General features: G+C 32.2%; 3 protein-coding genes across 3 annotated transcripts in view; 2 read left to right on the top strand and 1 right to left on the bottom strand.

Moving 5' to 3' along the window:
* The window catches only part of LOC119676881 (laccase-4-like), a 472,379-nt gene that overhangs the window by 183,643 nt on the left and 263,200 nt on the right, over nucleotides 1-25,536 (bottom strand). The gene's annotated exons all lie outside the window — the stretch shown is intronic.
* Nucleotides 1-25,536, top strand: part of LOC119676888 (chymotrypsin inhibitor-like) — a 188,254-nt gene that overhangs the window by 89,077 nt on the left and 73,641 nt on the right. The window lies entirely within an intron of this gene.
* LOC119676882 (histone H1-like) lies at nucleotides 1,123-10,023 on the top strand. The gene is made up of 4 exons (XM_038088140.1): nucleotides 1,123-1,196; nucleotides 8,950-9,068; nucleotides 9,124-9,837; nucleotides 9,884-10,023. Exons 2-3 carry the CDS (start codon nucleotides 8,955-8,957, stop codon nucleotides 9,820-9,822), a joined length of 813 nt encoding a protein of 270 aa, XP_037944068.1. The 5' UTR covers nucleotides 1,123-1,196; nucleotides 8,950-8,954; the 3' UTR covers nucleotides 9,823-9,837; nucleotides 9,884-10,023.

Genomic DNA, 25,536 nt, shown 5'->3' with positions numbered 1-25,536 from the left:
CTACTGGCTCTGAAAGCAGTGTGTGAAACTTCATTCCAGTAATTAAAGGGAAGAAAGTTAAGAAAAAGAGGCTGAGTACTTAGAAATCTAAGCTTATTTAAGTCAGAAAGCATATACGTGGTATAGGAAGCATCTAAATGCCTTTCAAAGAAATAAAGCCTATAGAATCCTGATTTTCTTGTTCTTAAAATCTCCTTTAACTATCATTTTATTATATAAGTATATTACATATATATTATATATTGAGAGGTTTCGAAAAGTAGTGAACTACATCAACAAAAAATTTTTTATATTATTTAATTAATTGAATTTGTGGCTGAGCATTTTTTGAGACTACAAATACCAACACGTAGCCTGCCAAATGTAAAGCTCACAGTCAGTGTTCATTAACCAAATAGCCCAAAACCGTAATTGATTCGTTGATATATATATATATATATATATGTATATATATGCATACATATACACATGTATATATCAGCATATACCATAGTGCTATGATAATACCTCGATAAGCTTAATTTTAAGAGCCTAGGACTAAATTTAGGTTTCGTTTACGGTCGTATCTCCATTGCTGTGTTCCATAATCTCAGAACGATTTTAAGATGTTATTTTATAGGAGAATCTTGTTATGTGAAATTAATTTCGAATTCCGCACAGTGAGCCATTCCATTTCCCTTAATTTCAAATCTGCTTTCTTTATTTTCATATGTGCTGTACGTCGTAGTTTTACATTAAGAGCTATAGCTAGATTATTCACTGTGTTAGCATGGGCAATCAGTTTATCAAAAATGTTTACATTTGTAGTACCCAATTTGGAAAATTGACCTTTTTGATATATTGATTTACAGCAATTTAATCTGATCTGCCATATTGTGGTTCATAAAACAATTGCTATTTGTAATTTTTTTGAGAAGACTTGCGGTATTTTGACTTTTGGTTAATATATATATAAAAAATAAATACATTATTCTTTAAAAAATATATTAAAGTAAACAAACGAGTCTAGTATTATAACGTAATGGTATACTATTATTTAATATAGTAGGCATGATTGTTTATTAATGAAATTTTTACAAAATTTAAAAACAACATTTTATTTATTTTATTAAAGTTTATAAACTTAATTCTTATATGGTGAATTTAAATAATTTTTAAATGGAAATAAAACGGAACTTCTAAGCCTCCTATCACAAGTATGTATCAAAAAAATTAATTCAACAGTTTCGGATATATAAAACGGAGTTCGTTTGTACTACGGATCTATTAATTTCTACATAAAATTTATTTTTTATCTTATGACAAGAAATCTATTTCAAATAGAGGATAATAGTGAGGAAATTTTTATATTTTCATATATTTATAAATATATAAAAGTTGCTTAAGCTTTAGTTAAGTGAACACTTGTTTGCTCACACAGCTATTCTGAATATAGTTAGATATTCATCATCAGTGGTATCTGAATATATCTATTAGTTTATTTGTTCGTTCATAATTTTTGATTACAAGCTTCAAAAGTTGAACCCGGTCAAATTTAAAACGTAAATTTGCGTGTTAACACCCAAAGTCAACCTATAAACTTAATTTACTTTAATCTTAGTTCGTATTTCAATAACTTTTGAACTCTTTATAACTCTTTATTATTATTATTGTGAACAGGGGTAGTGTAGTGCGATCTAAAAGATTAATTGTGTCCCTTAATTGGATTGGAGTTTTTATCCAAGTCCGAAACACTCTAATTTGACTAAGAGGCACAATCGATGTTTTAGATCGCAGTGCACTACCCCTTTTCAATAAGCCAAAAACTCACTTGATTATAAATTAAATTTCTGCATTTAAAAGTTTCCTCACTATTATACTTTCTTCCTTCCAAGTTAGAAACGGTCTGACAGATGAGGGGGATTGTTTTTAGTTCGTGCAAACCGGGCACACCACTATTGTGACGACGATGCGTCAGGTATTTTTAAACCTTCTCTTCACACAAAAAAAAATAATACTATTTTTCATTGTAAAGCAGCTTTAATTAAATTAACCAAAAAAATTTGAATTCTGTAAGTTATTGTGGAAATGTGTCTAATTTATTAATTATATTGTTCTTGAGCCATTTTTAGTGGAAGAATTTAATTTTAATTAACATTTGTTAATTCGAATTAAAAATTGTTGGAAGTAATGGCCTTAGCTGGGAATGCTGTGAATGGAGTCTTCTTCTGTAATTAATTGGTTCACAAGCTTTACAATATATTAAGAATTATACCAAAGTATTCAATACAGTCATTTAATGAAAATTCGATTGATTGTAAATTAGAATCTTTAAGTTCGAGTTTGATTTTAATTAAAATAAAATGTATCTGAGATGCTTCACGAAAACCAAAATTCAATTTCGAGCTACGCACGTTGTGCGCCTGCAGCCACCGCCTTTTTCTTGTACTCGAAAGTATCTGAAACAATTTAAATGATCTTTTTCGGCTGTATTGTGTACTCAAGGGCAGGCGCTGTTTTGTCTTTTACTTCTTAATAATTTTTAATTATTTCCACATTTCCATTGTTTGTGGTCAAAGTGCGCCCATTTACGACTGTTTGCTCTAAATACGCACAAATTCCGTACACAGCAAAATCGATTTACTGACATAACGTTTTCGTATTCGTATTCGTTTTCGATTTCGGTTTTGGTTTCTGTTGGAACAAAAATCAATTTGAGAAATATTTTGATGATGTGATTGAACTTGAACTGATTTCATGCTTGATTTTCAGCAGTCGAATTTTGTCATGTCATACAACAAGGTCGCCCCGAAGTACCTTTCGCTGTATCTTGGAGCTGTTATAATTACTTTTCTTTTGAGCTTAGCGCTTTGACTGTTTGTTGTTCAAAGTCTTACAACCTTTCTAAGATTAAAGCAAAATAATTGTCATATGAGCCAAGCCAGCAAGCATTCATTTATCGAGTATTAGTGTCAAAATTTACATAGAAACACTTAATTTTTCTGCTAATTAACTTTCATAAAATCGACTTTAATTAAAAATGTATTTTTAATTAAAATTGAATCGTTCGACTCATTTGCACCAGATTCGCACGCAGCTACTTCAGCTGATACGGGTAGAGGGTGACTCACCGAAAAGGCCCACCAAATACCTTTCGATGCTCTTACAAAATAAATCATGGCGCGAAGTACAAAATTCAGTTTTTCGCTATGTTAAGTTCAAACTGAGATAAAAAGTTTAGATACAGAAATTGTGCAAAACGTCAAAAGCAAATGAAAACGTGCTAAAACAAAGCCCAACAGATCTTGAGATATTTTCAGTTTTTACGGTGTTTTTTCTTCCGTTCGATTTGTTTCTCCTTTTAAGTGTTTGGTAACAATTGTGCTGTTCCTTGAACCACAAAGCAGCAAATGCGAAACACGCCTTTGCGGCACTTGCCAAAATCGGCAAAATCACGTAGCCGCGGCTAAGCTCAATTCTTGTACTAATGTTTCGCCTTTTTAATTATTTTTTGTTGAATTTGAAAATTCGTTATTTTGTGAAAAAATTATCACATTCAGCGATTTAGAGCATTAGTTTCGAATCAACTGAGCTACATATTTCGTTTAAACGATTATTTGTTTTAGTTCATTTCGAACATTTTAGTTCCAACAACGAAAAAAATTGCATGAAGTCATCGTTTTTAATCTTAGTTTAAATTATTTATACAGTACATTTATATCTATATACATATATACATAAGTGTATGTATTAGTGTAAATATACCACAAATAAAATGATAAGTAATGATACTTGACCACAAATTGTGGAAAAGTATGAAGATTGTTATAACTGTTTATGTTATAAGCTTTGCCAAAGGTTCAAGGTGGTTTGAAATCTCTGAGATTTTCCTTTTACGATAACACAATGAGCCTATAACCCTAAGTAAATACCTTTGGATCGCCGGTACAACCTAACCCAACCTATAACTAATTTTGTTAATAGTATCTTCTTTAGATACACTAAACAATAATAATAATAGTATTAGAATAATATAATATAACAAGTGTAGTGAAAAGGAGTCCATTATATTTGCAGTGTGCGCTGTTTTGTTAAATAATGTGTTGCCATTTTGAAAGTAATTTTATTGTCTTTTTCTTAAAAGTCTTTGTCCGTACTCTCAAAAAATTGAGACACTCGATGTTTACAAGCCACTCTTGAAGCGAATTTTCCACCAAAAAAATCGTCCATTGTTTGCCATGGACAGGAACAGATGGTAGTCACTAGGTGCCAGATCTAGACTATAAGGTGGATGCATAAGAACTTACCAACCAAGTTCCCGGTGCTTTTGGTGCTGTCCTGATAATTTCTCTCCTTTTGGCCAAAGCAGGCAGTTTCTGTTCTGGACGATTGCTTCCATCACACGGAAGGAAATCCAATTGTTGACAGTAAAGTTTCGAGTTAAGTATTTTGCCGTAGGTGAGTAGCTTTTAGTAGATAATTTACTGCCAATCTCATCAAACATACAACAAAATCCTCATGATCGTCAATCACGGCTATTAATACCGTCAACGTTTCAGCCGGCTCAACGTGATTCAACCACGACCGGTTTCGCTTGACGTTGTCGTTAGTGATCAGTCACTACTTTTCGGCACCAGTCATCAACTACTTCAGAAATCGGTTTATTTTGTTGCAATCCAGCAGCAATTCACAGATAGAAATTTGGTCCGTGGTGTTTTTATACGTTAACTCGTATGGCATCCATACATCGAGATTATTCCAAATGGTTTTTGAGCAATCTTTAGCTTTTACCAATCGAAACAATGCTTACATGACGATCACTTATCGGACTCGACAATTTCCATGACCTTATTGACAATTGGCCTTCCAGTACTTGGTGGATCTTTGTCATCGACATTACCGGAATGAATTCAACGAAAGCAAATTGCGCATAATTATCTATTACAGTATGAGGGCTACAAACATTAATTACATGTCAAGCCAAGTGGCTTGCGTTTTCACATTTATCAAAGAAAAACTTTAAAATACGGCGTTTTGTCGTGTGACTAGTGTTCTTCTTTGACAACCAATTACCAAACTGTCAAAACCTTTATTTGGTACGAAATCTCAGCTTTCTACCGCTATCTAGCGTAACTTGATCAAATCTATACAACAGATACAGATAATACAGATAACTAAAACCAGCTATTTTGAAAATAATGGATTTCTTTCTACTTTATATCTAATATATAATGCTTGACTGTTAAGTTAAGTATTTTAGACTGCCTTGCACATAAAATTGGAGTAGTGTACTTACTAGGCTAGTGCAAATCGTGATTAGAAGACATCACTACCTTAAACTTAAATGTAATTTTCAAAAATTTTTGCTATTGATAAAATTATGTAGAGTGGACTGTTTTATATTACTTTGTAGTTGTAACCTCATACATTACATGTTACTAATGTTGACATTAGTTGTAAGTGAAGTAATTAAAAAATTTTGGTGAAAACCAGTGCAAATCCTTAGCATATGTACTCCAAACCCATAATAACTGATCACAGTTACAAGACATTAAGACGTAAAAATTTATTAACTTTTTGAAAGATTTTTACTACAGGTAAAACCCACTTTTTCATACAACTTAAAATGTTATTTTATTATTTTTCTACTTATTTTACATTAATGAGTCCAATTTCGTTCAACGAATACTTGAACTTGCCCAGCCAATTCAAATTCGAACTACCGACTGTTTAATGTTGTGTCTAGCATATTGATTTCTCATAATTTAAAATCTAATTTGCATTTGCAGATATATTCAATATATATATATATATATAATGTTACCAATTAATTACTTTGTTAATGTGTTTAATTTATTCTTTTCTGCAGTCTCAAAATCCGTTAATAGCCATTGGTGCACTAGTTTCCTTTCACACAAAGCGAATTGGAAGCACTGAGCACTGAATAAATACTTCTTAAAAGGAAAAACATTAATTACCACGAAGTTCGACATTCCGTATACAAAAATCGCTGATACTGATCTCGGCTTTGCGGATAATGCGGAGACACGTTTTCGAAATAAATTAATAAATAATTAAGCTGATTAAGCAATGGCTAAGTAAATGGCTTGAAAAAATTAGTAACTTTGAGAACAAAAAATTTAAATTGAATTCTTTCAATGATAAATAAATCATTATTGTTACTTTTAAAAATTAATTACTCCTAACTGCAGAAAAAAAGAGTTTAATTGAGTGTAACTGGTTTTTGTGGCTATCATTTGTGCAATCATTTGTTTGCTGTTAAACCATATATGTCCATCGGAATAGATTGATCTTAAAATCAAATGATTAATTAGAGAAGTGATAAGTAGCTAAAGCACATAACCTCACTTAGCATAGATCCACGGTCTTGTTTTTGCATCACTACTTCAGAATTCAGGCATCACAGCCACAAAAACACCGAAAAGCCTTTAACGTAAATAACTTGTAGAGTAACGGTAATCTAACCTTGCTTAAACGATAACGTCTTTTCAATTAAAACATTACCAATTTTCAGTGATTTAAACTACCTATCAAAAAACAACCGAAAAGTATTGTCATTAACACAAAAAGATACAAAAACTTGTAAATCAATCAACAAACATCGCACATTGACCAAATTGGTTTCCTGGTTAATACATTTTTGGACATTTGTGGCATGGAAAGTGTAAACAATTCATACTTATTCAATAAACGGTTGTTTTAGAAGCCAAAGTTAATCAGTGGATTACTAAATAATGTTATTGCCTTATATTTAAAAAATAATTAATTATTTTTCCTCTCACGGCAACGTTTATAATAATAAAAAAATTTTTCTATAGAAACTGTAGTTTGAAAAGCAAGCTGGAAATTCAAAATTAGCTGGAAACCTTCCTCTACCCCTTCCCCTTTTCCTCCTCTTCCCATTCTAACCATTAGCTTAGTAGAGATCAACTGTTGGGTGTTCTAGCCCAGAAAAACGGTGGTCCCTGTTGAGTCGTGATATCAATGATGTGTTATGACTGGTGCATATATGAATACACATAAAAAGAAGTGGGGATATGGGTTATTCTATGTAGCATAGATTCTCTTTAGGGGGAAAAGTATTATTCAACCAGGTGGACAGGTTGGCAAAATGAAATACTTGATTTATATCTGTTGTAGAAATATTATATAAATATATGACAGAAATTCAAATATAGAAATTATATAATATAAAAGAAATATTATATATTCTTATATTATAAGAATTGAAGAAAAGGGGTCGTATATGCCTGAACTTGAATTTGTATGAAACCGGACTGTCACATAAGTTTCAATCCATCACCTTTGCTTATAAACCTGATCTACAATAGTTTCAATAACGCACGACCAATATGATGACATGTCTTGCTTTAGTCCAGTGTTATGTAAGAGCCTATATATTTACATACTTCTACCCGTTCTTGTGGATCAAGTCCAAATTTCTAGATATGAAATCTGTACATTATGCCGCATGTGACTGCTTAACCAAGTTAATTTGACAAATTCCTATTTGCCTTTTGCGAAAAATAATCATATATCCCTCTTCTTCCGTAAATGGCAAGAACAAGTATGGGAAGCGTTATTGAATTGGCATCGAGTTTCGTAAGCTGATCAAGGTGTTCTGTTTTCGGTAAGTTATTTAAGAAAACGAACAAATTGGTAAGTTCGTTTTTCTTGTCGTGAAATAAAAGCTATAGAAGCACTACTATATACCTATATACGAAATATGCTTAAAAATAGTAATAGTTGGGTAGTATTTATGTGGGCTGATCTGTGCCTTTATTGGTTATATAGCGAAATAAAGAGTTTACCAATTGAATTGAAACATTTCAGAATACTTTAGTTTGGTACAAACTAGGATTATGTATGTGTCAATAAACATATCGATCACTGTAGGAATATGAACCTTTAGAATCTTTATACATTCAGAAAGAAGAGTTTAAATGAACACTTGAATATTTTAATGATTTTGCAACTCGTCTTTTTGAAGATTGAAGGGTTTTACTCTGAATTTTGTTCAATTCCACCTTCAACTTTCTAAATTTTCTGCTGTCATATAAGCAGTATTTTTAGCTGAAATAAGCTCTGTATCAAGACATAATGGAGTTAATACTATTTAGATGTTGGAAGGCTACTTGTGATTTTGCTACCGTATAGCTTCATTACACTGTTTTGAAGAAATCCCATAACCAGCAACATTTTTTCTTGAAAACTGAAACTTTTATTATTCTATTGTACATGCATACCAATAATAAGATCAGTAGACGATATTTGAACGATGTGCTGTCACCGGTTCAGAAATAGAAACTTGTAGTTGCGTGTAGTTCAAATGGATTATTCTGTACTTGGTAACAAGATTATAGTTGCGCTCTACATAGGTATAGATAATTTATTTTATATGTAAATTTTTACAAATACAATAATCTTCTATAATAATTGTACATATATTTTGTAATCCTGATTGGCATATATATTTCGGTGACATATATTAAGTAGAAATGTCATATAAATCATCATCTGTTTGATATAAAGTTTCACATATAAAAAATATAGATCATGGAAACCGTAGAATATACGCTGAGTACGTGTTAGACCAATTGCTTAGGGATGACAAGTTTTCCGATCGCAATTTGTTAAGTAATAAGTCTCATTCTTCTCTTGATAGATACATCAATAAAAATCGACTAATAAATTTCGGAATTTATTACATTCAGATAACGTCACTTTAAAAAGTTAGTTTTAAAATTACATGATTTTAGAATTTTAATTTTATGAGTAGGCTTTGAAACTAAAAAAATTCTATATAATTGGTTTATGTTGAAATTCTTTTTCTATCAGATATTTTTTTTTTGAGCTTGAATTATATATTTTATGGAGAGAAAATTTTTGAATAATTCTGTATTTGAAAATTTCTGTATTTGCTAATTAATATATTCAACTTAAAATTAGTTGCGATGAGTTCGGTAATTCAAATTCCGTTTAAAAAGCCTAGAATACCAGCAATACAAAATCGTCAGTTCGCTGCTAAGGTTCGGAAGCAACCGACCCCGCAGATTGAAAATACACAAGTGAGTTAATTTTTCTTAAAGGCACTAATATATCATTCATTTATTAAAATTAAAGGGACCAATTAAGCGTTTGGCTGCTAATGGGCATCAATTGGGACCAGCATGTAAGAAGCGGTGCATTAGACCAGTAACCGGTGACACTGAAGGGGTTGCAGTGCAGAAGTTGTGTCGCGGTAAGAAGTCTGAACCAGAAATAAAAACTAACAAAGCCGGAGAATCTTCTTTTACTGCAACAGCTAAGGAAACTGAAACTAAAGCAATTGTGAAGAAGAATCCCATCAAAAAGCAGAAAGCTGCGGCCATTATCAAAAAGCAAAAACGGAAGCAAACTGGAACTGGAGAATCTCCTTTTGCAGCAGTGACTAAGGAAACTGGCTCTGAAACAGCTGTCAAGAAAAACCGCATCAAAAAGCCCAAAGCAGCAACGACTAAGGAAACTGAAGCAATTGTGAAGAAGAATCGTGTCAAAAAGCCCAAAGCTGCGGCCGTTATCAAAAAGCAAAACAATCGCGTACCAAAAAAGGCTCAAAAGGGAGCTGCGGTGAAAACTTCCAAGATGCTGTATGAAGCACTGGCTGACTTGTATGTACCTACCGAGAAAGATGGAGTTTCTATGCAGAATATTGAGGCTTATTTTCTTTATTTCCAAGTTTCATTAACTAATCGTCGTCTTTATGCTTTAAAGAAGTGCTTAAGTGAAGGTGTAAAAAACGGAGAAATAATTTATACAAAAGGAAAGTACAAGCTTGCTTGATGTAAGGTCTCACAGGTATCCTATTGAAATTTAACATTTTACTACTAAATTGCACTAATAGAATAACGTTATACTGTAAATTGATTCCGAGCACAGTTTCCCAATTACCGAACAAATGCAACAGACAAGACATTGAATGATGAAAACTATATTTCATATTTTGTTGTAGGACTATATTATATTAATATACAAAAACTATATTAAATTAAACATTTTAAATAAATTTTATTGGATATAAATCTTAAGAACCATATACATATATTTATTTTGTTTTTTTTTTGTGTTTACACGGCAGTTATCAAACTCTGGACGATTAAGGCTCCACGATATATTGAAATAAAAATATCATGGAAATCACATCCTCAAGTGTGTTGCATTTCTATATATACTTGTAAATCCATAAAATGAATAACTCTGTAATATTAATATTTCCATATAATTGTATTTTATAATCATGCTGATCTCAAGGCTTATCTTAAAAATTTAAAATATTTCTATATCTTCAAATATGTATTCTTCTTGGCTCTTTAATCTTATCATCACTCATATACAACTCATCATCCGCAATAAAAAACTGGACCCATTTTTGTTTCTATTTAAAAATGATTGGTTTAAACTGCTGGTAATATGACAAATTTTGAAATGATGATATAGCAGTGGACTCGGCTATGATTTTGCAAGCATTAATAGCTAGATAAATCAGTTACAAGATATATCAATTGCTTATTGGTTTTGAGCAGCACCAAATCAAATCAAATGATACAAAATGCTTAACAAAATGCTTAACCAAAGTTATTGTTATCATCATCACCTCTATAGGTCGGTGTGAGATTAAGCTGTATCAACCAGCTTCTCTTTTCTGCTTTGCATGTTGTTTTAGACCTTCAATTTTGGATACCCATTTCTCTGATGTTGTCGATCATGTTGTCGAGCCATACGGCGTGGAGTGAAGTATTTGCTATTGTAGTCTATTATCTGGCATTCCCATGACGTGTCCAAACCATTTTAAGCCCTACGACTTTGCGAAATTTTTTTGCACGGACGCAGTTTTTTGCGGTTACAGCAGATATGACCATAAATGTTTCCTAGTGCCTTCCTTTCGAAAGCTCTGATTTGGTTTTCATCTGCTGTTGTCAAATTCAAAGTTCCGCCCCTGGGGTGTCCCCCCTATTAATGAGGACATCCAGGTATTTTGCACTTTTAACTTCTTTAAAAGTAAATTCAACAACTTGAATGGGTTCTGAAATTCGCTTATGTGTTGTCCTTCTAACCCTCATGTACTTTGTTTTGTTTTTGTTATTGCACCTTAACTCTGAGTAGTAAATCGACGTACTTTTCTTTGATATAGTGTAGTCTAATGAACCCCTTTACGTGGGGCTATCTATAGCTGAGATAGTTCAGCCGCAGCCAAGGTTCCTACAAGAAAATTTATACTTACAACTTGAGTTTGATTCTCCGATTCAATGACTGCTGATATTCTTGCTATGCCAAGTTAATTTAGAAACAAATCCTTTCTTGTTTAATTCAATTCTTATATTTGTATTTTTCCAGATTTTCTAATTACAATCATGGAGCTAACTTATAATTAATCTAATAGAGTAACTGTATTATATAAAAAAAAATAAAGTGATGAGAGGGAGAAATAAAGAACTAGCTAATAATATATTTATATATGAAATAGCTTGCTTCACAGGTTCAGCATCATCAAGTATTTGCAAAGCGATCTCCAGTGTTGTTGTATTTCCGCTGAGCGATACTGAAACTTAGTCAGATCATATAAAGCGATCTGTAGTTACAATATTTATTTATTTCCGCTGTGCTATACTAAAACGAAATCAGATCATATAACGCGATCAATAGTCACAATATTTAATGAAATGCGCTTTGTTCAGCATTCAAAATCAATTTTACCAACCAGTTTTGTCAGTTTTGCCATGAGTGCCCTCCCCTCCTGCTCTTCTTTACCGTCTTCGTCCTTTGGCTGGAACTACAACCATGAGGATGCAAATTTTGGTTACCTTCTAAAGAGACATAACATGGTGTAATGTTAAAGCCTACCATGCCGTGTTGTCTCCATCAGGTAACTGTTAAAGGTTCTAGACTGGTAACTTTACCTTGCTAAACCTCCGATTATGATTTTCGTTCTTTTCTTGCGTGGTAAATTATTGTCATTAGCTGCCTTAATGAGCAAAACTGCCTAACTGAGGCAGTGGTAACATGATATAACCCACTAAAAAACCTCTTAGTAATGAACAATAAAGATTCTAGCTATTTGACCAAAATAGACAAAATATTAAGAATATTAATGTTGATAATATTATACTTAAAAATCCAAATTCATCTAATAGCACATTAACACTGTCTCGTTTACGAGGTTTTTCTCATTACAGCCACTAATGAGGATGATTTACCATACAAAGTGCCTTTATATAAATGAGCTCATTATCAATAAATCAGCTCATTTAAGATGAAAAATGTTTAATGGCTGTAAACAATGTTACTGAGGAAGTAAGTAATAATAATAAAACCTTAATTTAATTTAATAAAATCTTTGTTTTTATTAATTGCCTATGTAATTAATATATAAAATGTATATAAATCATTTAATATATTAATTATATGTTTAATTTGTTCTGTGATATGTTATTAATTTAAGTTAATAAAAGTTTATAAATGTAGTTTCAGCTGCATAAATAAATTGATTATAATATAAACGTTCACTCATTAATATAAATTAACAAGTGCTTAAAAGATATAGTTAAAGGCCGGTAATGAAGGAAAATGTTGACTTAGGAAAAAGATGGGGTAACGTTAAAGATTGCAAGCTGTAAACTATATAACCAGGTGCATGAATCCCTGAAAGGCCCCTCACCTAGTGTAACGCAGCCATGAGTTAGGCATTAGGAGGCCTGTAAGTCTTAGCTGGGAAAATCGGATGGAAAGATTCTCGTACGATGAGTATCGGGGAAAATGTCATGTAAATAAAAATTCGCCGACTACTGAAGTGACTTAAGTAATCAGCATATCAGCAAAGCAATGTGGTAATTCTATAAATGAGGAGTTAGTACTCTCGTTAGTTCATAATATTTAAGTGTGAAACTTATTTATAAGAATAATAATACTTATCGATGGAATCATCATAATACTTATGATGATACACAATGCACTTTTATGAGGAAACTATTGATTTTTAAGTCTTTAGCAGCTTTTCATATTCATTACATTTTGTTAACATATGAATTGAATATATAGTTCACTTCATTTGTTGTCATCAATTGACCTTGACTTCCATATTGAGAGCAATAATTCCAACATTTGAGTTTGGAGACAGGAAAGAAAACAGGAAATGATTGCAAATCCGCTCGAAACTCCGCGATAAATCAACTACGTAAGGCACACGTCGCATCACATCGATAAGCGCCAATTTGGTTTGGCAATTTATGCCAAAACACGTTTAGCAGATAAAATCGAAAACTGAAAAATGCCTCGTGAAATCATAAAAGCAACTACATTAAAAATTAATAAATTGAAATAAATTTACAACTGATACGATTTTGCTCCAAATACATTAAACATAACATGTTTACTAAGTATTTCGTCATTATGTAGCCGAATCACATTCAGGCGTATTCAGATACATTCATGCATAGGTACCCGTATGTACGGAGTAGCTTTATGCAAATGTTTGGAAGCTTAGATATTTTTTCATAAAGCCATTTGGACAAATTTGGTCATAGACGAGTGCATGTGCAATACGGACTTGCAGTTGGCAATAACTGCAGCAGGTTTAGTAGTTCGCAGTGGAAGTCGTTAAAGGAGCTTAAGCCACAAGCTTATATCCTAGACTTTGCACGTACTCGTTAGTCGTGTGTCGTTAGGCAACTAAGTTTCTTGCTGCTGTTGAGTTATTATCTCAACGTTTCACAATTCTTCGGAGTTAGACCAGTTTTGGTTATTGGTCTCCAAGGTACTGGTATTTGATTTTATGTCTTCTAGCAATAGCCTGGGTTACCTTGTGTTCATTTATTTTGAATTTTCTTTTTTTTTAATATCGTGTTCACTTTTTGCAAATTATGCAACTGGCACCCTGTCGACATCGAGTATAAAAATTCTACTTTCACAAATTAATCGAACAATTTGTTAATTGTGCAGTAGCTGAAATGTAAGTAATGTTATACGGGTATGCAGCTCCATTCTTGTGCACTTAAGCAAATAACTTTTCCATGATCATTAAATTTATCACATGTGATACCATGAACAATTAAATGCACTTTAAACAGTAATTTGGTCTGCACGTTTTCGTCTTTGAATGGATAAAAGTGGTCAAGGTATGGATTGTAAAATAGAAAAATTTTGCTTATCAGAAACGTTATCACAAAGATTCAGAATGTAAATTCTTGTATAAACATAAATTTTAAATATAAACTTTTGGTGAAACTCCATGTTAAATCATTGATTTACTTTACTGTAAAGCATATAGGAGCTAGGGTCATGATTTGGTTCAATTACAACAAAAACCTGAGGTTCCCATTTTAAACCAGTAATGTATGGACCCGATTTACAGCCAAGATTCTTTAAACTTTAATACTATACCATCCAATGCATATCAAACATTTTCTAATTTTTCTATTTTAGTATTTTCATATATTTGTGATTTTTGTATTCATACATACTTCTTACATACTTTGAAGTTTAGCCGTGCCAACTATATAATTTTCCCATTTCTCTGCTGTTTAAAAGTAACTTCTTCTTCTTTCTTAACATAACAGTCCTGGGTGGACCAGGTCTTCCTCAAACAAATTTTGTCATCTAACTGGATACGATGCTAAATTTTTCCAATCGCTCTCGAGTAGGTTCATTAAATCTTCTTCATGATCACCTAGCCACCACTTTCCAGGTCTGCCTCTTATTCGAGATCCAATTAGGTTTCTTACAAATGCTTGTATTGTTGATCGTTCTCGGTTCATATGGATTGTGTTACATTCTGCTTGTCGAATTAGTTCTCTAATTCGTGGTTGTAGCGAATACGATTTGTGCTATCATGGGATAGTTTCGTCAAAATTTAGTCATACGTTAAAACTGGTCTAATTAGTCATTAATATATACAGAGTTTTTCTTGTCTTAAAAAGATTTTAGATTTAAAAAGTTTTATGTGTACGTACTATATCTTATTTGCTGCCTGAATTCTGCCTATCTTATATCGGAGCTGATGTGTCTTCTTTAGAATTTAGTACAACTCCTAGTATTTGAATTTAAAAACGACTACTAACTACTATTTTTTTTTTTTGTGGAGATGAGGTTAAGATATACCTAACACATCTTGACTATTTCGTCACAGTAAAGGTGTGTCTTAGAATCACCGAAATATGTACTTCCTTAAGATAGAGCATCCAGTATATTTTTCGTTTGTTTAAGCCTGCGGGGATATGTTCGATTTTGCGCTCACACTTTCGTCGTTCAAATAATGATTTCGAGAGCAATGTAATTCAGCTTTCTTTTAATGATGCTTTGTTTTGTTATATATTGTATATAAAGAAAGTATGCTAAGAATAGTTCTCGTGGTTTTCACTCTTGCATATCTATTTCCAAAAATATCCGACGCTATTTAAGAACGCTCGGTTATACAGTAGGTTATCTTTTAAAAGTTTTTTTTGTTACATGATTTCATCTCCCGGTTAAGCTATACTATTCATCTTTCTCTGAAATCAAAATTCCATTATTATTGCTAAATCTTGATGTTTTGTTCCCTCATGCTCTGAAAATTATTCTCTGCCGCCCTCATTTCCTCTATTTATAAGCCTAAAGGTCAATAGAAATGTTGTCACAGATCACAAGAACAACTGCCTCTGATACTGTTCCGTATGCTGTTGTTATTTTGAGTGGTACTGTCCGCTATACAAACTTGTATTCGGTATTCAACACAAGTATGTGATCTTTGAAGTGGCAACGGTTAATTGTCATTGAATACGGAGAGATTCTTAATATTGTCTCTGTAGACCCTAGCGTTGATCTGTTGTGTCTAAAACCATGTTGGCAATGGGATACCCCGCCAGCGTCACTTATAGCATTAGCGAATCAACTATATTGTCAACTATCAATTGGACTATATTCATTTATAATTGTTAGATGTGTGTTAAATCTCCTTAGAGTAAAATCTTGGTTGTATTATCTACATAAGACTTCATCTACTTAACGTTGTCAAACACTAGTAATCAGCTGTTTGGCAACAAAAGGAGAATGAAGTAAGCTTTAAGCTTGATTAGGGACATGAGAGCAGCTTCTGTGTTGGGTTTAAGCTAAAAGACTTCCTCTTTAGTTTTGAATCGTGAATCGGGTAACAACACATGTCTAAAATTAACAACACATGTCTAAAATTAATAAAAATAAATAAAGATTAAAATACATACAAAATAATTGGAGTATTCATTTTCAAACAGAACAATAAGGCAACCTACGAGTTTATGTGCTCGGCAGTTTGCGACCAGTTAAACAAAATACTAAAATATATCATCCAACACGTTCATGTGCGTGTTGGAAGTGTGATATAACTATTTGCGGCTCAAATAAGAACAAACAAGTTCTTATCATACTTGGTTGATACAACAATTTGTAATTTAATAAGAACAAACGCGTTCTTATCAATGTGTCTCCACGATAATAGTACTTTTTTTGTTTATTCGTGTATAGGGTTAAGTAAATTATGATCAAATATAACTATAAATAAATTTTATATCTGTTCAATAATTCGCTTAATATTTGTGATGTATTTTCTTATCACAATTATGCTTTGCGATATATGGATAAAGTTTTTCAATGGAAAACTGTTTAAAGTTATGAAATCTTTAAAAGAATACATATTTACCGATACTTCAATTATAAAGGAATGATTCACCATGTTCACGTTATATGAAATTTTTCTTAAGTATTTCTAAAGAGTATTTGCTATTTGATATCTTATATTGATATTTGTCTAAATAGTGTAATAAATAAAACATATGTATATTTAAATACGTAAAATATAAATAGCCGTAAGCTTATTGAAAAAACATAATTGGCAATCAGATAATGACTTTCATTATATAATGAATAATAATATAATAAAGAAAACCGAAATCGTCACTCCACAGAATTTTAAGCCTACGCCTAATCCTCTTAGTTCAAGGCTTCCCTAATCATACGAGTATTCCTATTGTCTCTAATCAAAAACACTGACGTCAATTTGTATGCCAATCTGGTATTTTGTTATTATATATCAAGACTTTGAAATAATATATACTTTGAAACAATGTTCCCCGAAGATATTTGATTTCGATTTACGGAATGGGATAAGTAACATTTGCATTAGTATACGTTTAATTAATAATTAAAATTAAATTTTAATTAGTAATTAAAACCTTACAATATAAGTTAAAAGTATAAATAAAATGTTTCCATAAAAATTATTATGATATTATTTTATGAAGTTGAGGTTATTAACTTTTCATATTAGATATTAATAGAGATAATATAGAGATATTAATAGAGATAGATAGAGATATTAATTATTAATATTAAATATTAATTAATTCGCTAATTATTGCAAAATATTTATCATAAATAGTATTGACACTAGAGCACCTGTTGTGTCTATATCTAGGCTTGTCCAGAACCAGGATTAATCTTTTAGGTGTCCTCTTCGTTAACAATCTTAGCAATATTTCCTACATCAGCATTGACTGGACACTCGCATTTATTAATGCTTCTGGCTGGTTTTAACTTGACTATTCGTCTAATCATTATTACAAGGAATTGTGGATTAAAAACGGCTTTTTTAGTTAATTGAAAAGGATTCGTGCCTCCCTTCAGTTTAACTAACAAGAGTTATTGATATGGACTACATATATTATACTACATGTATTTATAGTATATCTAAAAAGATGTATTGTATGGAAGATGGTATCAAAAGTTGAAAACCATGTTAATTTACCTATATATATCTCATATAATTAAATTACTGAAGTTATTATACAATAGCTGTAATTCCTGAACTTATCTAGATCTGCCTGAAATTTATTCTTATCAAGTTTTTTTGCAATTATAAGTATTATCTTATAGCTAATGTTAGAAATCTAATAAAAAAATAGATAAGAAAAGGAATTTAGAATTACTCATAGTTCTTTCACTATAATGTCTTATTTTTTAATTTTTTATTTTATTATATTTTGTTTTTTTAATGCTATGAAAAGTAAACTCCAGCCACCGGCGTCTATGGAAATGGCATCGGTAGCTATTGCGTGTCTATCATTTCAGCAGGTTGCATCGAGGTTACATGACTCCAGGCAACATGTTACTCTAACATGCACCAAAGCATTAGTTGCAGGTTGAAGAAGATACTTGCAACTATCGAAAATTAAGATACGTTGACATGACATAATTGAATTGAAAATTATGTGGTTATCTCTAGAGAGGTGCAATGAACCTTACATATATGTTATTCGCATAGGCAATAAAATTATTTAAAATAGTTAAAATATGTAATTGAAATATTTTCAAGTGTCATCAGTAAAGAAATTATACTTTCAGATTATTTCCATTGTATTTTATATGAGATTATACGGGTGATAACATATATCTTCATGTGTTGTGAGAAAAAATTTTTTGTTTCATTTACATTTTTTAAATATTAATAAGCAAGTCATTTTCTTGCAATTTGAGGCAAAGACATTGAACTTAATTTTTATTTATACAGGAAATGCTTTTTTCTTTAACATTGAAATAATATTAAAAGATATACATGGCACGCCAACAAATGTCAGATTAGTTTTTCACGGGCACGACTGATCGCAAAAGTAAAACTGAATGATGCAGTTTTTCACTTAATAATAAGAAAAAAATGTGCTATGAAAGGCCTTTATTTATTAAAATTCAAATATTTTTTTAATATAATAATTTGCATTCCATTAAGGCAATTTAGAAGTGATCTTTAAAAGTATCTAAATAGGCTTCGTTAAAACAAATAACGTTGATAAACGTATTGACTTTGTATAATAATTATCTGTTGCTGCACTTGACACATTGAGCGGTCACTTTCACGACGACTTCTTTTCAATGTGAAAACATTGTCAATATTTTAAAGTGCCTCGGAAAATAATTTTCATGACCACTTCTCAAACAACACTTAGGAGTGACAGGCGAAAAGTTGAATCGCTGCAGACACGCCACAAGAAAACGCAAGCCGCAGATCAATAAACAATAAATGTTTACAGACAAACTATAAGAAAAAAATAAAAAAATTGAGTTTTACAAGACAAAAATCGGTTTAAACAGAATCCAAGTCAATTTAAACTAATTTTTAAAAATATTAAATATGAAAAATCCAATACTCTCATTGAGATGCTTCGTAGAGATACAAGCCTGGAAGTAGGTTTGCTCACAGATCATAGCCATTTACAGAATCATGGTAAAAAACTGAATCTCCTTTTTAGTCATTCTTGTCGAAGTTGTAAAGTGTACGTTAAAAGTACCTCACATCTGCTTTCTTTTTGCCCAGCGCATAGGAGGAGCTACTCTACTATTGTAGGGACCACCTTTTTTGAGGATCTTGATCAACTCCAAGAGTTTCCGTTAAATAGTATATTAAGATTTGGCAAATGTTCAAGGTGATTTTTAAACCACTCAATTTTCTCTTTTACGATAATACAATAGGCCTAAGCGAATCTTCTGGTTCACCTAACGTAAACATTAAAAATACTATTAAAGATCCACGAAAAATAGAATTTTGGGAATAAGGCTTTTACATATACATATACAATAAAAAATAATGCATATTTGTCTCTCAAAGGGTTCAATGAGTTAAAATAAATTCATGTGCTATAAGCTACTGCCTGGTGACCAAAAATTATAGAGCTACAATTTGTATTTAAACGACAGTCATGACGATAATGACTATTTTATCTAATAGAAATCTCTCTACTGAGCAATAATTAAGCACAGCTGCAGATTTTAAACTAGCAAACAACGGACACCGATTTTCAAATATTGCTTCTGGTAAGCAGAGTAATCAACGGATATCATATTATTTTCAGTGTTAATAGCTAAAACCTTTCAAGTCCCAGATATTAGTCGTGAAATAAAATACAGTATAACAATGTTTTCAATTAATGAATGTAGAATCTTGACATAGTCCCATTCTAATGCAACTAGGATGGTTTAACAAGCAACTAGGATGGTACTCACCACAAACTTTTACCTATCCATTCCAAATCATTTTCATAGTCCTTTAGGCAGAAACAGTATATATTTTAAAAAATGGTACCAGAGAATGCATGTTGAGTACGATACATGAATTGATTTTATATATTTTAACAGCCTGGTCGCTCCTTGATTTTGTGTTTTTAAAACCACATGGCTTAGAACTGCAAATGTTTCATATATGTATTAATTGTACAGTATAAATCTACAGGCCAGAAGTTCTAGAAATAAAAGATGTGGTAGGAATAATTAATAATTTGATAAATAGTAGAAAAGCAATCACTTATAAATGATTGCATATAAGCTCTAAATATGATATATAGTATATACCTATAAATATTAATTCTCTATATATATATATTAATTCCCTTTATTGCTCTAACAGTGTATGGAGAATCTTACAACATTTTTTTTTATTCTTGATCGTACTTTACCCGTAATTTTTCTCTTCTCATCCCTGCCTCACAAACTTTGTCTTCAATTGTTAAACTAAAGCGTCCAATATGTTTTTTCATTACGCCTTGATTCCATGATTGATTTAAATTTGGAAATTCTCAACTGTAGCTTTGCTGAGTTATGACTGAAATACTTATATCGGCAGTATTCAAATTTATTATGGATGGCAACTTATCAAAGTTCGCTTCGTATACGATCGTTTCTTATTCTGTCACGTCTAGTGGGATTATTTCTTATGCTACTAAGATCTTTATCGTTTGCTCCCAAATTTTCCGCTACATTCGAACAAATTAGCATGACTAGTGTGCATCGGATATTTAGTTTTTGTTTTCAAAAAATGGTCAGCTTAAATGTCGCTATTTCACGATTCCTCTTCCCGCTTTTATATATAGTGATAGCCAGATAATTATATATTGTGACTTATAGAACCTCTCCGTATAAGATAATAATACGTTTATTCTGTTGCTTAGTTTTTGGTACATGGATCGTCATTGTCTTTCCAGTATTAGTTTTCATTTCTTCGTTCTACGACGTGTTATAACAAAGACTTTCACAACTTTAGAGCATCACATCCGGAGTATGTCTTCTACTGCATTGAATACGATTACTATTATTAAGAAAACTTATATATTTATTTATTATAATAAATAACGTAATACAAAATCTTATAGCTACAATAAAGAGGTTTTGAAAAGTAGTGAACTACAATTACAATAACTACAATAAGAAAACAAGTACTACCTGCCAGGGATAGTACTTGTCAGGAATTTTAGCTCTGATATTATAAACTAAATTTTATTAATTAAATATTATAATTATTTATTTTATTAATTTATTAAATTATGGACTTTAACATATACAAGGTGAGATGAAAAAACTGCAACAAAGTAAAACGCCATAATTTTTTCATTTTTTTTAAATTTTATTGAATGAAAGCAAAAAATGTCGGAAATAACATCAAATTTGAGAATCGGTTTAGAATTGTTCGAATTGGCCACCTTTGGCACGAACTATGGCCTTCAAACGGCCAATGAAACCATCACACGCTGCCCGAAAGTGGCTCTGTGGTATTTTGTCCCATTCTCGGCGAAGCGCTTGCTTGAGATGATCGACACTTTGGTATTTTTTAGTGCCAACCTTGCTTTCCAAAATACCCCAGGCACAATAGTCCAACGGATTGGCATCCGGAGATTTTGGTGGCCATTGTGCGGTGGAAATGAAGCGAGGAACCTCATTTCTTAACCATTCTTGGGTGGCGCGTGCTGAGTGCGATAGTGCTGAGTCCTGTTGGAATGTTCAAGGTCTGCGGCCGAAATGTTTGCGTGCCCAGGGCTTCAGAACTCCCTCCAAAATATTTTCGCGATAGATTTGCGCATTGATTTTGACCCCACGGTCGATGAATACGAGCGGCGAGCGACCATCGGCTGTTATGGCGGCCCACACCATCACCATGGCCGGCTTTTGAGTTGTGGTGGCCAACCGAAGTTGCAAATTTTCAGCTGACCTCTCTGGCAAGTAAACACGATCATTTTGTTTGTTTACAAACTGCTGGATAACGAATGGTTTCTCATCGGAGAAAACCAAATTCGGCAGTTTACCACTTTCGGCCAAGCGAAGCAACTCTTTAGCTTTTTCGAGTCTAACTTTTTTTTGCGCATCAGTAAGATCTTGCACTTTTTGGAACTTGAATGGCTTTAGTCCAAGCTCATTTTTCAATATTTGCCGAATGGCATATTGCGATATGTTCAGCTCACGAGCCATTTTTCGTCCACTGCGACGCGGATTTCGTTCAATTAGCTTCTTCACTTTTCGAACCATTTCTGCCGATGTTGCTGTTTTTTTTCGTCCACTTCCTTGACGTCGGGCTACGCTACCAGTATCATAGTAACGAGCGATGGTACGAGACACAAAACATTTATTCACTTTTAAATGCTGGAGGGCTCTAACGATAGCCACTTGTGGTTTTCCAGCCAAATGCAAAGCAATCACACTATCACGCTTGAATTCCATCACAAATAACTTTTTTTCTGAAAAATTCCCACCAAAATGCTTTTGTGCGCTTGTAAACAATATAATGAGCTGTCAGTAGAATAAATCTGACAGCTGTGGGACGAGCGGTTTAGAAATGACAGCAGTCTGAAGTTGGTTGCAGTTTTTTCATCTCACCTTGTATACCAGAAGTATGTATTTAACAGGGAGATAGGTAAAATATTTGGAAAAATACTGTTTCAAATAGAATCAAAAGTAAAGCAATAATAGATAGCAGATCAAAAGATACTTATCAAAAAACTTTATATATCTCAAATGTAACCGAAAAAACATTTGACATTGCATTACTATAAGTATATTCGAATTGCTTGTAATCCACAATCGACTTGTAATGATGTACCATTCCTAAGTTCTTTTATCTTCCAAATGTTTGTTCAAGAAACGATTTGTTCTATTCTTTACAGGTTTAAATGAAACTGTTTTAATTAAATTGTCTGTATATAACCATTTCAGTGGAAATGTCAGATGTTGGACACTATAAAAATTCAACGCACGTCTTAGCAAATAAGTTAATCCCTTATACATTATAAGAAATAAAAATGAATAATTAAATATTAGCTAAGGGTCTTAAAAGTCATGTAACACTTTTCACAGTTCATATTAAATTATATAGTTTTAAAACTAATAGATTGCTGGTTTAAATATCATCACCGTTGCCTAACGATATCTATATTTTTTGCAAATTGATGTCATCAAAAAACTCATACTATAAGCGCAAAGACAATTTCAAGATTAGTTTCAGTATTCATCTTAAATGAATTCCCGACCACACAAATTCCGCGGAAATTATACAACAACAGACTTTTTAGACAGCTACTAAAACTTAGAGATAACAAAATATATAAAAACGAAACTACTTAAGTCATTGCAGAGAATAAATAGATTGATACATAAATAGATTGAATTTCTATTTTTAATAGAAATTCTATCATATACTAAGGCCACTCGACACAAACTATATTTCAAAGAATGAAGTCATCTCCTATGTTGAAGGGTGAGTAGACCCAATCTGCTTGCAGTCGACATTGTTTAATAGAAAAGCACATGACTGGATTGGGTGTTATCGAAAAACGTATAATATTATAATTCATGCTGGCATATAAGTACGTTGTTTAGAATGCTTAAACCTTACACAAACGTTATATTTATATTTTGTATGAATAGTTAAAAAAAACTGCATACAGCAACATTATACACACAAATACTGCAAAGGGTTTCATTAAATAACTTTATGCAACATAGTCAAAATATTGAATTAAAAATTCATTAAACATCTAATATATTGAACAGAGGAATGTTATTCAAATATTTATAATTCTTACACAGTTTGAAAAAATATTTCTATAAATTAGATTATTTCTTTCCAATTTATCAGGATCCAGTGATCGCGAACGAACACGTCGAATTGTGAAACTTACGCAACATTGGTGTCAGAAGTGGGATCCTGATAAAAAAAATGGTAAAGCTTGAGCAGTTAACCTAGGTACATTTGAAGAGGCAGCTTGAAAAACTAGGGCTTAGCACAGGTGGTGCTAAGACGAAATTGCAAGTAAGGCTGCGTGAGGTTATGGAGGCGAGCGGTATGACTGCAGAAGTTGAAGAATTCGCTGAAGAGACATCTGTAGCGGGGGAAGCTAAACAGGTGGACAATACTGAAATAATGGAGTTTATGATGGATATGATGCAGGAAATAAGGCAATAAACAAAGCAGGCTTCCAGTGAGCTTAAGCAACAAATGGATCAGAGCCATGGTGAGCTTATGCACAAGTTGAAGCTTGTGCGCTTTAGGACTATATCCAGATTTGGCTGAAGAAATGAAAGAGGCGTAGCAACTTGTCGGTAAGACAATAGAGGCTCGGGAAGACGAGTTGTGTAGGGGTAATCAAATAGTTGAAGAAGTCTTGAAGAATGGAAGACAGCAAATAGGAATTCGGTTGGATGATGTACACCATAGTTGTACTTCGTCAACAGGTGTGCCTATATTGAGCACGGTAGGTTCAGAAGAGTGTGTCCTACAGAACAAGGTTGCGAAGTGTACATTGAGTACTGTCTTGGAATATAGTAAAAGGGTAAGATAAGTCCGACCATATCGGCTACGAAGAATACCGGAAAATTTGAATACGATTATACGGGAAAAGCTAGATGTGGATAAAGAGACGAGCGGGTTGGGGATTGTAGCCATGGGGAATATCGGAGTGAATAGTATCATAATTGGGGGTACATTGGTGGGTCCGAATAAAGATGGCAGTGTGTCAATTCGGCTTGTGAAACTATCTGGTACGATAATTGGTCATTGTAAGAAGGTTATAGTGGATACTTATTCTGGTGGCATTTCAGGAGTGATGAAAACGAGGGGAGAAAGTAAGACAAAAAAAAAGCAAGAAGAGAAGCAAGAAAAAGAAAAAGAGAAAGAAAAACATAAGAAGAAAATTGATTCAGGTAATAAAAAGGCGAAAGAAAAGAAATGAAAAAAGGAAAAGAAGAAAAAGGAGAAAAAGGTGAAAAAACCGGAACCTGGAAAAGAGAATAAAGAAAATAAAAGAAAATCAGATGCACAGCTTCAAGCTACATCGACTGCTCCAGCTAGGGTAGTTTTCGTCACCGACCTGAGGTTACCAGGCGACGGCTGGCGTCCGCAACAATATTATATTGTGTTATATATTATATAAAATTTATGCTTGTTTTAAGTGAATAGATAAGTAAATAGTTAATAACATAAGATTAAAATATTAAAATATTGAGCTATACAAATAAAATCACAAAGTAAAAACGCTGAATTAACTTGATTACATTGATATTCTACTTTGAAATGAGATGGACCAATTAGTAACATGTAAATATTTCATATCTCGAATGCCCTTTATTTTATTATTACTGGTAATTATATTAACTCAAGCATATTTCGCTTTTAGTTTAATCGGACCAACTATCTTTTTCAGCATCGTTTAAAAATTCCTCAGTTTTAAATTTAGGTTTTTT

The sequence above is a fragment of the Teleopsis dalmanni genome, chromosome 2 (assembly GCF_002237135.1).
Source record: "Teleopsis dalmanni isolate 2A chromosome 2, ASM223713v2, whole genome shotgun sequence".
In the NCBI taxonomy this organism is placed as follows: Eukaryota; Metazoa; Arthropoda; class Insecta; order Diptera; family Diopsidae; genus Teleopsis; species Teleopsis dalmanni.
The sequence above is the reverse complement of the archived record's forward strand: the minus strand, read 5'-3'. Positions and strand labels throughout refer to the sequence as shown.

Bases quoted from the DNA above. Each gene is read 5' to 3' on its own strand.
- LOC119676882 (XM_038088140.1), top strand. From the start codon at position 8,955: ATGAGTTCGGTAATTCAAATTCCGTTTAAAAAGCCTAGAATACCAGCA. The intron at 9,069-9,123 runs GTGAGTTAATTT...TTAAAATTAAAG, and splicing joins CGCAGATTGAAAATACACAA to GGACCAATTAAGCGTTTGGC.